Source organism: Limulus polyphemus, unplaced genomic scaffold (assembly GCF_000517525.1).
Source record: "Limulus polyphemus unplaced genomic scaffold, Limulus_polyphemus-2.1.2 Scaffold820, whole genome shotgun sequence".
NCBI lineage: Eukaryota > Metazoa > Arthropoda > Merostomata > Xiphosura > Limulidae > Limulus > Limulus polyphemus.
In genome coordinates this window covers 86,396-102,524 of record NW_013666430.1, presented here as the reverse complement: position 1 = coordinate 102,524, position 16,129 = coordinate 86,396, and the positions used below count along the sequence as shown (strand labels likewise).

At 34.2% G+C, this 16,129-nt stretch overlaps 1 protein-coding gene across 1 annotated transcript in view; it reads right to left on the bottom strand.

Annotated features, from left to right (window-relative positions):
• Positions 1-15,770, bottom strand: part of LOC106460711 (neuronal PAS domain-containing protein 4A-like) — a 72,037-nt gene extending 56,267 nt beyond the window's left edge. Inside the window, exon 1 of the mRNA XM_013920447.2 lies at positions 15,617-15,770. Within this exon, the coding sequence (XP_013775901.2) occupies positions 15,617-15,770 (154 nt within the window). The remainder of the gene's footprint in view (positions 1-15,616) is intronic.
• Between the last annotated feature and the right edge of the window lie 359 nt (positions 15,771-16,129).

The window sequence follows — 16,129 nt, the reverse complement described above, 5'->3', positions numbered from 1 at the left end:
TTCTCTATGACTAAGTCTGCAAGCCTATAGAGATGTGAATATGTTACCTCCTTCTTTCTCTATGACTAAGTCTGCAAGCCTATAGAGATGTGAATATGTTACCTCCTTCTTTCTCTGTGACTAAGTCTGCAAGCCTATAGAGAAAAATTATATTTTTTTAAGAAACTAGAAATATTTATTTTACTACTATCACGTACAAAGCCGAACATTTCCAAGCCCTGAATACAGTTTTTATCTATGAATGATAACTTGACAAACAATCACGTTCAGCTTAGTTACCGATTATTTTCATATGTCACAAGCGGCCTCCGAAATGGGACTTTAATTATCACATGCATGCGAAACGTAAGGAACTTAAATTTACATTACACTTTTAAAAATAATGTGTATACATTTCTTAAAGGGCGTTGTGAAGGAAACGTCGACATGTTCTGTCCACCTCCGACCCTTACTGAGAGAACCGTAACACGTTATTCTTATAGCAAGAACTAGCCTACTGGGTGTGAGATTTCAGAAAACTCTACGTACAATAAGTGCGTTTAGGTGGCACTCCGCACCGAAATACTGGATGGAATTATCTACTGTAAAGTTCTTCTTCATAGTGGATAAGTTAGAATCAAAAATATTAAGAATAAGGAGCGAGTTCTAAACCTTGAACTACACGTATAACTACCGTAAATAATACCTCATCACAGACAACAGCTGCACAGAACAACATTATTTTAGATTCAAATGACAAACATATGAAAATCTATCTATCTGTTTAACGATGACATTACACAAACAATATTTAGAACGTAACCTACAAAAACAAAAAACCAATCTGGAAGAAACTAAACAGAAAATAAACTGACGAAACAATGCATTATAACCTTTATAAGCAAAACGTAAGAAAAGTATACTTGAACGTCCGGAGTCACGTTGTCAAAATTATTGAACGTACGTAGTGATTTTAATCAATGCCGTTATATTGTTGTTTGGAACGAGAAGTAATGACTTATAGACTTTTTACCGGTTTTTATCAAAACTAAACGTGCTTGTACTAGTTTATTAACTTCCGATCAGAACAAGCTACCTTGTAGTTTATGTAGTTTTGTATTATATACACTTGTAATCTTTTTTAAGCATTTGATAAAATGTGAACTTTATTCATAGTAAAACTTCCCAATTAATATCGTTATCAACACTTGTTTATACAGCAAATTTAACATGTCATTTTTTATCTTTCTTCCGATGATAGCAAGCTATACTTAGGGCAAAACTAAAAACCAATACGGTAATTAGTAAATCTAATCAATAAGTTATGTAATGTTTTCCTGGTTCTTTAGGTGAAAGTTGCCTCTAGGTCGTGAACTTTATTTTGTGACAAACAAATTTAAAGATCGTAAACAGATAAATAAGTCGCAAATCTAATTTAGGTAGTGAAAAAAGAGTAATGACCAAGAAAGATTTTATCAGGCTTAAATCAAATATTAGACGTAAACTGATAGCTATCGATGTGCAATAAATCTTTGAGCAATAGCTTTTGGAGTATGTGCTAAAATTTCCCATTACTTTGTTTAACGCCATGCGATACTGTAATATTAGGATATTGTATTAGTAAGCAGGAACTTGGAGATTTATGGTAATTATTGCATACAACTACATTTTTGGACGTTGAATTATACAGCTAACATCGTATCAGTAAGCACGGAAATGTGGATTGAAAGTAATCATATCATCACAATAACACTACAATGGACAGATTTGTACGCTGGCTGAAATATTGCCTTAATAAACCTGAATATGTGGATTTAGGAAAACTTTATAATTATTACAGTTATACTATATTGTTGAAGGCGAAGTCTGTTCACTTACAGCTAACGTCATATGTGATATGCAGAGGGAGTAGTGTAGTCTTGTTAGCTAACGTCATATGTGATATGCAGAGGGAGCAGTGTAGCCTTGTTAGCTAACGTCATATGTGATATGCAGAGGGAGCAGTGTAGCCTTGTTAGCTAATGTCATATGTGATATGCAGAGTGTAGCCTTGTTAGCTATAAAATCACTTACAGCTAACGTCATATGTGATATGCAGAGTGTAGCCTTGTTAGCTATAAAATCTCAATATTTTGATAACCATCAGAGCACAGTACGAAAATATGACTTTCCTATTCTGGCCAGAGCACTGTGGACTATCATATTTTCACTAGAACACTGCAAGAAATGGTGGCTATTAGATTTTGTCCAGAACTATGTTAGAAGACGTGATTATCATATCCTGTCTTGACACTTTGGATATTTCAACTTGGCCGAACAGTGACAAACATTGCGTCTGGGTTTAGACTAATACAAATTCACTCTAGTATGCCCCCCTTTTCACCCTTTCCTTATTAAATGTGCTTTGCAGGCTCTTGGTATTTCAGTATTCGTGAGTGAAGTACCAAATTGATACTAACCTCTTTCATACTTTAAAATGTGCTCACTAGTGCAGTGGATTGTATTGGTATACGTTAAAACAGTACTAGCACCCTTTAGTCTTTTTTCCCCCAATTGAAACCTAAGACTTTCGATCATGGGCCAATGAGTTACTTTCAACTGTATATACGGAATTTCTAAAATTATGCATTAGTGTACATTGCTTATGCTTGTTTTGCATCAGCATTTCAAACCCAGTCCTCTGGAAAACCAGCATTCACTCCTTTCTACGCGGCTGTTACATTGATGTGACGAATAAAAACATTAAATGCATATTTTTAATGGTTAAATCCTTATGCAGTATTCAGTAAATGAGTTAAAAGTGTGTAACGATCTTTTCAAACAAAGTGAATATATGGAACACCTGTAATGAAGTTCTTAGATAGTTTTATAAGTTTAGACTCGATAAGGTTCTACTTTTTCACCGAAAGGGGTAATTTTCTTTGTTTGTTATTAAGCACACGACTACACCATGGGCTATCGGTACTGTGCCTACCAAGAGTATCGAAGCCCGGTTTTTAGCGATGTGAGCTCTCAGACTTACCGCTGAGTCACTTGGAGTCCGATGGGAGTAATGCCACGACTATGATGTAATCAGATATTACGTTTCAAATGTACATTGAAGTACTAAATAAAAATAATTTTAGACCGTCCTGAACCAGGATACAAAATTCATAGTCACAGTTATCGATGTTCACAATATATATATATATGTGTTTGTTAAATTTGGAGGCTCCTCTTTTTTTTTTCAAATAAATGATCCATTTAACAATTCAAACTTGTGTTGGTTTAAGAAAGCAAGAAATAAATAATCGTATGGCCAGCTTTGTGTCTTAACTGTGGAACATTTGTGAAAATTGGGTGGATCGTGGGTGCGTAGCACATCAAATAACAGGTTTACTGCTGTTGCTTGTCTCAAATTGAAAGACATTTACCAAGACTACACCTGACACCCACTGATTTAGTTCAAGTCGGAATAGTTAAGCTGATCATCAGTGGTTCAACAAATACAACTGCTGTAATATTAGTAAGTATCACTAACTAGCTGGCCAAATTCTCCAGTTGTGAAGAAGTCAGTTGATGATAGAGTCAGTTCTGGTTCGAGGTGGGGCGAAATATTCATAATGTCCTTCAATGTCTCGAACGACAAGCCTAGTGCTTTTCTATGGATCTTGACGTTTTTAGTTGGTTGCCGCCTAAGTAATAATGGACGATGCATCTAAAGATTTATCTGATAGGCGCGAGATGAGCTACTATAGTGAGGAATGTTGGTCACGTAAGGATAAACATTTTACCAAGAAGGACCGTTGTGACTTTATACTAATACTTACTTTATAAAGGTACGTATTCGATGTGACTTTATACTAATACTTACTTTACAAAGGTACACACTCGATGTGACTTTATACTAATACTTACTTTATAAAGGTACGTATTCGATGTGACTTTATACTAATACTTACTTTACTTAGGTACACATTCGGTGTGACTTTATACTAATACTTACTTTACAAAGGTACACACTCGATGTGACTTTATACTAATACTTACTTTATAAAGGTACGTATTCGATGTAACTTTATACTAATACTTACTTTACAAAGGTACACACTCGATGTGACTTTATACTAATACTTTCTTTATAAAGGTACACACTCGATGTGACTTTATACTAATACTTTCTTTATAAAGGTACACACTCGATGTGACTTTATACTAATACTTTCTTTATAAAGGTACACACTCGATGTGACTTTATACTAATACTTACTTTATAAAGGTACGTATTCGATGTGACTTTATACTAATACTTACATTATAAAGGTATACACTCGATGTGACTTTATACTAATACTTACTTTATAAAGGTACACATTCGATGTGACTATATTAATACTTACTTTATAAAGGTACACATTCGGTGTGACTTTATACTAATACTTACTTTACAAAGGTACGTATTCGATGTGACTTTATACTAATACTTACATTATAAAGGTACACACTCGATGTGACTTTATACTAATACTTACTTTACAAAGGTACATATTCGATGTAACTTTATACTAATACTTACTTTACAAAGGTATACATTCGGTGTGACTTTATACTAATACTTACTTTACAAAGGTATACATTCGATCAAAAAGGCCACAGTGACCTTACTTTTACTTGTATGCCAGGTATATTCATTATATGTACTTTTACATACAAACCACCGTTGCACGAATACCCATATAACATCCTCTATAACATGTGCTTCGCTGTTTTTGTGATTCGGAAAAAAAACTCCATTTATTTGACAATATAGCTGTAGAATAAAAAAGAAGATTATACCTATGTTTATACGATGTTGTATATAACTATGTTTATACGATGTTATATAGCTGCAGTTGACATATTTTACTTCTCGAAGTAATCTACAATGCTGAAAATGAAAACCCAGATTACAAATTTGTGTGTTATCGGATTTCAATGATTTTTTCGTCGTCCAACACTTGACATTTTAGCTCTGTTTTGCTGTATTTCATAGATGCTTGCTCTTCTTATTTCTGAATTTACATCCTTTTAAGGACCACTCAAAACAATTAAAGCACAAATTCGATAAACTAAGGGCTTTACATCGTTATAATTTGTAGTTCAACAGTAACTTCGAACTACAGGTAACCGTTGTATGACTCATGTGTGAATGTTTCTTATTCTCACTAAAACTTGTAACTTCAGAGGAAAAGGACGAAGCTATGAATGACACAGAGATCTAAGTTATCAATTGATTCACTATTCTGTTTGCAAGAGACTAGTTTCGCCGAATCACGGATTCTCAGTACAGCTTGCGAGAGAGGAAACCAAAGAGATACAGTATAGGTCTCCATATAAAGGTGTACTGTAAACATCACATCCCACAAATCGCTGTATAACTCGTCAGTCAGTTTTTGGTCAGAATTACCTTTCATGCTTTGTGTTTTTTTTCTTATCGATACAGGGTTTTGTTTCTTTCAAACTGGCTAATACGCACATTAATATGCATATTGGCGAAAAGTATGCCTATTTGATACGCAAAATGTTTATTTCTAATGCGTTTTTTATATAAAGAAATGCATATTTACGCAGATACTCTGGATCAATCTCTGTTCATACGACATGGTAGCTGTAGAGAAAGTAAAATTCAATTTATATGATGTTGTAGCTCTAGAAAACGTGTTTGTTTTACAAAAGATTATTATACAGGTCATGAATTCTTTGAAATAGTCGACATTAGCACGAAGTTGTGGATATGTTCTAGGGGCCATCATGCAATCGACGAACAACATATTCAATTTTAGAAATGCTATAAAGAAGGAAAATTGATTGCACTCTCTAGGGGCGACCATACAATCGTACTGGTTAGGTCTATGGTTAAAATACTGTAATATGATTAAAACTGGACGATGTTTTATAGCGACTATAATAGAATTATATACTTTTTGCTTTAAGATATGTACAATAATGATGCGATACATCTGGCAGGTACAGTATAATAAAGATGCAAGACTTCTGGCAGGTACAGGACAATAAAATGCAAGACTTCGGTTAGGTACAGTACAATAAAGATCCAAGACTTCTGTTAGGTACAGTACAATAAAGATGCAAGACTTCTGTTAGGTACAGTACAATAAAGATGCAAGACTTCCGGCAGGTGCAATACAATAAAGATTCAAGACTTCTGTTAGGTACAGTGCATAAAGATGCAAGACTTCTGTTAGGTACAGTACAATAAAGATGCAAGACTTCTGGCAGGTACAGTACAATAAAGATAAACATTAATTCTAAATTTTTCTGTTAAAAACGTCCTTAAAAAGAAGCTGAAAGTTTTAACCTATTTTGTTGTAGTAAAATATTCTTTGTAACTTTTTAAAACAAATTGGATAGTGTTATAGCTTGTGCCTGCGTAGCAAATATAAAATTAGAATTTACATGCCCTGGTCAATATTTAAATCATCTATTATGTTTATCCAAAGTTCTCATGAATTACATATTTTTTTTGTACTTTAATGACAAAGTATTTTCAATTTTGTTTTGCTGGATGTAGATTTTTCTTCAGGAGTTAGAAACACTGACGCAATATTCATTAATTCGAATTAGGTTTCATCATTTTCAATTTTACGTGGATGTTTTTTTCTAAATTGCGAAACATCTAAAAATATCTACGTATAGTTTCATTAGGAATATAAATAAAACTGAAAAATAAATATCTTAAACGATTTTATAAATATTTCTGCAGGAATAGTTCCTGTTCAAGAAACGATAACACACAATTGAGCACTGTAGGGATAATGAATAACTGGAAGTTCTGACACGCAATTTTCTTTACAAACTATGCTAAGTATCCCATTTTACAAACTATGCTAAGTATCACATTTTACAAACTATGCTAAGTACCACATTTTACAAACTATGCTAAGTACCACATTTTACAAACTATGCTAAGTACCACATTTTACAATACCTCAATACATCGGAAGACGTAGCTACAAGAATGAAATAATCAATATTTTCAAGAGTTTCTTGCTTTTATACGAACACAAAGATGACGTAATTTTAAGTCTACAGTTTCTTTGATACATTTTGGTTTGTTTCAAAAATCTAATGTTTAAGTAGGTGGTTAAGATATAATACTTTAGATGACTTCCTTGAAAACTTCTATAACATATAAAGCTATAGAAATGCAAAATAAAGTGCTCAACACGTAAGTCACGTTACTATTAACAATTACTTTCACACTAACATCATAGTAAACTTGCCATTTTAAGTTTAAAAGTTGTTGAACTTGCTTTGGTGTTTACTATATTGTCATGATTAAACTAGTAAAACATATACATCCATGACCTATTACTCATATGGGTTAAGAATCTATACTATAAAGTGACTTGTGTTATGTGTCTGTTTGTCTCTCTGTAAAGAAAATTGTCCACCTTCTCGACCACCATGAAATCTTAAGGGCTTGTTGTGTTAACATCAGTGGAATTCTTGTCGTGTGGTTAAAGTGCTAGTTTCTAATATTGTAGTAGCAAAAAAGTTGAACATGTAAATGACAAGAAAAAACTGGAGAAAAATTAGAGTCGAATTTTGATACGAGAATATAGTTACACATTTCATTGTGAAGTGGCAATAAAAAAACAAAATAAATCAACATAGATTCTTCATGTGACAGTTATGGTGAGTAACACAGATCCACGTGTTATCCATCGTTTGTCATGTGTTATCCACATTCTAGATACGTGGTTTTTAAAATTATATGCTCCAATGTCTCATCTGTAAGTCTAAAGGCTTATAACGCTAAAAAACAGGTTTCGATACCAATGGCGGAATCAGCACAGATAGCCCATTGTGTAGCTTTGCGCTTAACAACAAACATTCAAATTATAAATTAAAAAACTAAATTACCTCCAGGATCAACAAATATATTTTTTATACTTAAATGATAGTCTTGAAGTGTGTTTTCACAATAATACCGGTTTAAGTGTTCTAAGTTTTTCAAACTAAATTGGAAAACTTTTATATTGAAGGCAAGCCTTTTGTAACCACAACGACTTTTATCCCAGGCACACAGTTGAGAGTCAAATGCCACGTCAACCTGATGCTCAGGGCAATTTATTTCTATATAATTGTTCCAACTGTATTGGAGTAAATATACTAAGGCTGTCAAAACTGGTTTATTTAAGTTGTAAATTTCTAGCAACAATTATTCAATTCCAGATATGATAAAAAAAAAAGATATTAAAATGCAATTTTACATTTAAATCATGCCAGGTTTTATTTTGAAACTGAATACGTTCGAATTGCAGAAACGCACGATAAGCCAGTTATGCACTGGAGGAAAACAAACAAAGAAAAAAAAAACAGCAACAAATTATTCAGACATTTATATATGATAAATATAAGTTTTTCTTCTTTAAATAAAATTTCCAAAACTGCATTGGCTTACAAAAACAAAACAAAAATACTTCTTATCTTAGACTTTTGCATTTACGTCATACATGTAAAGTTTAAAATGACAAACAACTTAAAGCACAAGCTAACTGACCCTACTCGACTTGTATGTAATGCTGTTGTCTATTAATTTACCGAGATTACCTTGGGATATTGGCACAGCCTACCTGTTTGTGAACTTTACGTTAACTAGGAAAGAACGATACCTACTGAGAATACTTAATGCTGGCTCCGGTAACGTTGAAAATAAGGTGTTGCACTATGTAAGTCAACCACTTCGTATTTACACTCGAAAAGTCCATTTATTGATTCTTTCTTTGAAGCATATGTTTACGATTTGAACAGAATAACAATAAATATAGCAACAAAAACTGTTTCAAATAAAAAAGTAACAATGTAGCTATATTATAAATTAATATTATAACTTTCTGACTCCATTTTCCTGTGTTAATTTTAACAATTTCTAAAAACTCTAGGAAAATGCATCATATATATCATCAGGTTCCGTAGAGACGTAATTGTGACCTGTATCAGGTGAATGGAACAGCATAATTAAAGATCTCTGTGGGAATTTAAGCATATTTTAGCACAGTTTGTGCATGGTACTTAATGTCTCCACAACTATAATATGAAACCTCAAGTCTCCACAGTTTGTGTATGGTACTTAATGTCTCCACAACTATACTATGAAACCTCAAGTCTCCACAGTTTGTATATGGTACTTAATGTCTCCACAGTTTGTGTATGGTACTTAATGTCTCCACAACTATAGTATGAAACCTCAAGTCTCTACAGTTTTAGTATGGTACTTAATGTCACCATAACTATAGTATGAAACCTCAAGTCTCCACAGTTTGTATAAGGTACTTAATGTCTCCACAACTATAATATGAAACCTCAAGTCTTCACAGTTTTAGTATGGTACTTAATGTCTCCACAGTTTGTGTATGGCACTTAATGTCTCCACAACTATAGTATGAAACCTCAAGTCTCCACAGTTTGTGAATGGTACTAAATGTCTCCATAACTATAGTATGAAACCTCAAGTCTCCGCAGTTTGTGTATGATACTTAATGTCTCCACAGTTTGTGTATAATACTTAATGTCTCCACAACTATAATGTGAAACCTCAAGTCTCCACAGTTTTAGTATGGTACTTAATGTCTCCATAACTATAGTATGAAACCTCAAGTCTCCGCAGTTTGTGTATGATACTTAATGTCTCCACAGTTTGTGTATGGTACTTAATGTCTCCACAACTATAGTATGAAACCTCAAATCTCCACAGTTTGTGTATGGTACTTAATGTCTCCACAACTATAATATGAAACCTCAAGTCTTCACAGTTTGTATATGGTACTTAATGTCTCCACAGTTTTAGTATGGTACGTAATGTGTACACAACTATAATGTGAAACCTCAAGTCTCCGCAGTTTGTGTTTGGTACTTAATGTGTCCACAACTATAATGTGATACGTCAACTCTCAATAGTTTTAGTTTGATACTTAATATCTTCACTGCTATGATGTGTGATATCTCAAGTCTCCACAGCTTAAGTATGTGTTAAAGTTCCACAGTGTTTCCCTAGTTAAGTAAATGTCAGGACGCAGACTGTATTAATAGGTCTTTAAGGTTAACACAACTTCCATTTAGACTACGGACACAAATTTATAGTATATTTTTTGCTTCACCTAGTGTGACAAAAAAAATCGTTATTCTCACCCTGTTTTCCTATAATTAGCTCTTCATACAGTTGTAATTTATTGTTATAAAAAAAACTCATGTTTCTTGACTTACTCGTACTTTTGCCTTTTTTTAGATTGATTTAACCAGTAACCCATCCCATAATATGTATACAGTTGTGCAATGTGTGATTTTCTGTTGCTACCTCTCCATAGCCTTCTATAGTCAGTTATAAACTTGTTAGGGTTCCCAATTCAATGTATACCGGTACTGCACGAAGAGGGAGTAGTACACCAGGCAAGAAGATGGAAGTATTTAGGCCACAGCCTGAGGTCGGGTGGGAAGCGAGCACGAGAAAGAAAGGGGATAACGACACGGAAAACAAGTTTGCTCTCACTCTTATACGGAGTCTCGCCTCTATTGGAAACCTGATTCTCTTGATGAATCGTTTGATATGATTTTTTTAGGACTACTTTAGATCAATCGTATAGAAGAGTCAAAATTAAGGTTCTAACTTGTGTTACCACACAAATCAGAAAAACATGACAGTAACTAATTTACAGTGATTATTTGACTGCTACTTTGCATTTTCAGATAATGAGCTCAAGAGATGTTTACAAAAACATTAAAATATCAGAAAAAAGCGGTATTCGAATATGTACGTATAATATTAAGAAACTGAATCTGTATGCTGATGTTATGTATCTCACATGGGGTTGGGCGTTGAAGTATAATCGTTAAATTCTCGTCTTGTATCATTAGGACAATTAGGAAAATACTTGACTTAAAGATGAAACCGTTACATTCACACATTTTGCATAAACAGCTGGGGCTTCGTAAGTAGTGATTCACGGACTCAGCAAATGTATAGATATACGAGATGTTGTTATGTTTAAAGTATTATGGTAAGTGTGCATTACAATAGAACCGGTATCGTCTGATATTTGAAAATAACAAGTTGAACCATAACTTACAACACGAAATGGAATTAGGCAGGAAATCTAGAAGCAGTGAGAACTATTTAGAATTACATTTACTCACATAAAAAAAAAACCAAAAACTCAGTTATCAGTTTTGTCTTATTTGGAAAGCATAACCTAGCGAGTAGTACATTCATATCGTGTAAATTGTAAATAATTTTATATTCCGACAAAACGTTTACGGTCCAAAATCAGTGTAAATAACGAACGAAGATCTAACAGGTTTACTGGCTTCTCTGCCGTTAAGATCCAACTTTATTCGGTAAGACAGACGACCTTTACGGTTCGTTGCGGATTCGTTGGAGCGGACCGACATTGTTGCCGTGGTATGACAATATTAGCTAATTATCCTAACAATGCTGAAGCATGAAGATGACAATTTTTAGAATCATCCCACGAGAGATACGGCTGGAAACCAGTTCCTGATTCTACGGGAAACGAAAATAGATAAAGCCATGAGCCCAGGTTTCAGATAGAAAGACAAATAGAGATTTAGGTCAAACATATTTTAAAACTAACCAGCGGTAACCTGAAACAATTTCTGTTTCATTTCAGAAAAGAAACCAGAATAGTTTGAGTAGATATAAATGTAGCTCTAGGTGAAAAATATGCAACTATAGCATGCAACTTTTTTGGTGAAAGTAGCAATTGTTTTTATGATTTCACGGAAGCAGATTCTCGTAGAAGCAACGAAACAACAGACGTGGAACAACAGAAAAATTCTTTAGAGATACTAGGGTGAATTAAAAGAGAAATCTTGCACACAATAAAATTGTCTTGACTGAACATAACGTAAATACTGAAGGTTAATTGTTAGATGGAAATAGTTACCAGAGAAACACGGAAAGATTAGACATAAGAATTCACGCAGGTCACCCGCAACAGCTGAGGGTCCCATCTCTACAGGTGGACGATTATGACACATTAATCTGCCCCATCCAAGACTAACGCATGTCTCAAATCGACAAGCGATACTTGTATAACTACTGACCACTACAATACGAGGAGTCATATAATGAAATATCCAATCACGATTTGTGTACATGTGAGGATAGCAGCATGTGGTCTGTTTATTTTGCTGTCGACGACCTCTTATTTCATTCTAATGATATTTTACCACATAAAATTAACCATCTTCTATCTTAAAGTTACGTCATTTCTAAACCGGAAACCACTTTTCACATCTCGTAGAATATAGTTGACATGTTGTTACCTATCACCTACAGAAAGAAACCAGGCGATGCTCCAAAACCACTAGTAAGTAAGAGAAGCTTCTTCCTACCTGCACATCTGGAGAATACTTGGAGTGTTGGTTAACATAGATGTTCTGGTAACGATATGCTAGCTGAAGTAAAGTTCACTGAAATCCGGCGACAGAAGAGCGGGCTAAGACCCCGCCTCAACACAGAAATCAAATACAGATGTACGAGTAGGTACTTGCACGAGAATCTCCACACCAAACACATACTGATCACCACTGGACTCACTCTCACCTGGCTGCCCGACTGCTCGTACCTGATTGGTCTCCTCCGGGAAGTGACGCCACCGTGACGTAATTCGTTTGTTCCAATTATGATATATGGCCAGCGGGCAATCTGCTGAAAATACATGAAGCAGCTGTCCGCCTGGCCACTGGAAGGAAATGGACCTGGCTTGAAAATGAACGACTGTATTGTACTAGCTCATTAATAACTTCAAACTCAGTGGGTACTTCTTTTGAATGAGCTTTATTCTGAATCAAGCTGTTATCATCAATAATTGTTGGTAGTTCACTTACTGGGTACGTGATTATAAAATACGTCAAGTTTGTAAAAGTATGAAAGATGTGTTCACTTGTTGGACAGAATAATAAAATATGGTCATAATTCAGTATTGTTATCATCCTCCGAGATAAAGTTTTGCTAAGAATCAGTATATGTGATCATTAAACCTATCAGAGCATCACACCCCACTTCTTCTCGAATGTACAATAACCAGAACAAAGCGCCACAATCTCCCATGCTTCTTGTCAGATGTCCACTAACTAGAACAAAACAGCACCCTCTCATGCGTCTTCGCTAATGTCCACTACCCAGCACAGAAGTAGAGTATAAGCGTAGTCTATATTCATTTCGACAAGGGCAAAGTTTGGTTACGACCACCATGGATTTCTATCAGTTTTATAATAGAAAAGTTTCTAGCATTAAGGCTTATTATTAAACACAAGAAAAAAGTTTGACTTTTAACCACCATTAAGGGAAAGTAGTAAACATGGGAAAAGTTTGGTTATGACCGACCATTAATGTTTGATTATTTACACATGAGAAATGAGTGATTATTTCCATGTTTAATATTTATTAATTAATAAAGGGACAAAATTTGATTGTAATTTGACATTAATATTTGTTACAAAACATTCGGAATATAACCTTACTAAAATAATTAATTTTTTAACAACTTAACACCGTCCACTTACTCTACGTTCGATCGCACACCTCTGTAGACGTATGGTTTGTTTCGTTTCGGATATTCGCATAAAGATACACAAGTGTTACATACGCTAGTCGTCCCTAAAGTAGAGAAGTGACCCTTAATTATTTTTCACATTGGGCCACTTCAGATAAAGATCACAAAGCCAGTGGCTGAGCTTGAGCTTATTGGGGAACACATCATCTTCCGAAAACGGTTTTGCTTACTTTTGCAATATATGATGATAGTGAGAGCCACGAATCAACCTTCTGAGGGCGTGATGTGGGTCACGAGCCGCATATTTGGGACAAAGTTACGTATTAGAATTTCGAATAGTCCGAAGCCAAGTTAACTGATAATTTACATTTAGTAGTTAAATTGTACTTTGGATTTAGTATTTAAATATATGCCGATATATTACTCAATTAACGATATTTGGCAACAAGATTGATACACACCGTCTTCGTTTTTAACACAAATACGTTTTAATATACACACAACAATACAATTTACAGTAACAATTATTACAAATAGTTATTAAAAACAAAGATTTATAAACAAAAGTTTCACAAACTTACAAGCAATATAAAATCTTCTTTCTAGTTTGGAACTCCTTTGATATCTTATCGAGGGTTTACGATGATCGAGTTAATTACGAGTTGATGCAAGAACAATTAGCCGGGAAGCTAGCTAGCTTTGTCCTTGGCCACACACGCTAGGTTTTCTACCGTTGAAGTTAGGTAATGTTTTCATAAAAATACTAATGTCCGATGAGAATCTACTGAAGTTAAATAATTTTGTAAAGGTTCCTGGTCAAATATATGACATTTTCCGATTGATAAACGTTATAAACATCACAGTTATAGCTTTCGAAGTTTGTAGCACACTGGTTATAGCGAACTAATAATAGATATTCTCCTTTTCGTGCGTCACGAGGGTTATAGTTATAGCTGTGTGGAGGCATTCTAAAAATTTCAGTCTTACATAACAATACTAGTTAAAGCGTTCACGTAAACACATATATTGGTGATTCTTCCCCTCGAGAATCTTCTACAACTCTGGAGAATGCATATCCAACACTATAAGCTATGTATGTTTTTAAATACAAAAGTAATCTAAACAAACGTCGATAATAAGGTAAATATATAATAACAAATTTGTTACAACTCCCTCCTTAGAGAATTAAAAATTGGCGTTAAACAATTTTTAACTAAGATATTATATATATAATGACAACATTACATTAAATATAATATATTATTCAAAGGATTATACAACTTCAATAACCATTAGAATATAGAACACAACCAATACAAATCACCTTATGATAGTAAAATTACATAGTACATGAAAATACATTGGCACAAATGTTATAAAGCCTTATGATATGGATAATCTTCAAACCATATTCTCACAATGATAAATTGCAATGTAACAGCCTTATGTTTCGTTTTTCTTTTCTTTTTTCTTTCTTTCGTCTTTTCTTTCTTCTTTCTTTCTCTCTCTCTTTCTATCTTTTTCTTTCTCTCTAGTTCTGTCTCTTTCTTTCTGTCTGTCTGACTTTTTCTTTCCTTCTTTCTTTCTATAATTTTCTTTTTTTGATTAGACATCCCATAATGATTAAAAATACCAAGACCATATCCTCAGGACGGAACTTGCGTTCTTCAAAAGCTGGGAGAGGTTTCAAAGGAGCAACAGGAATTTTCCGGTTAGATTTTCCGACTAACTGACAGGTATGACAAGTTTTGCAAAACTGAGAAACGTCTTGCCTAATTTTTTGGCCAAAATAAATGTCTCATCATTTTGTCACACGTCTTGCTGGCACCTAAATGACCTCCCATGGAGGAGTTCATGGGCAACTTTCAATATTTCAGAACGATAAGCTTTTGGAACAACGATTTGATAAACAATAGCCCAGTCCTCTGAAGCTGGCACATCTGGTGGTTTCCATTTCCTCATAAGCACACCATTTTTCAAAAAATAACCATTTGGAACTTTCTCCAGTTCATCTTTTGGGAGTGAAAATTTAAATAGTGAAGAGATCAGTAAGTCTTTTTCTTGCTCAGCTATCAGTTTACTTTTAGTAAACGGAATTTCACCGAGTGAATCAGATTTCTCACGTTCATCGTTGTTCCTCACTGAGGAATCAACAGTAGGACAATTATCCACAAGATCTTCATCGGATCCAAAAATTGTCTGAGACAAAACTATAATATCGTCCTCTGAATCCATGTCTATCATTTGTTTTGGGGTTAATTTCTTAGCCTGAGCTCAAGTCACAGCAAACGAGGGAAACACATCAGGATTCTCCTCAACTACAACATCATCTTTAGATGAAGCAGTGATCGGCTCACTAACCATTTTAGGTTCGGTAACAACTTATCTCCAGCCAAATCGTTTCCCAACAACAATAATACACCCTTAATTGGCAGAGTAGGTCTTAATCCAGCCACAACTGGTCCTGAAACTAGGTCTGATGCTAAATAAATGTTATGAAGAGGAACATTAACAAAGCCACCGTCAATACCCTGAGCAATAACAGACTCACCAGTGGCAGAACTCGAATCTAATGGCAATATGCCTTTTAACAA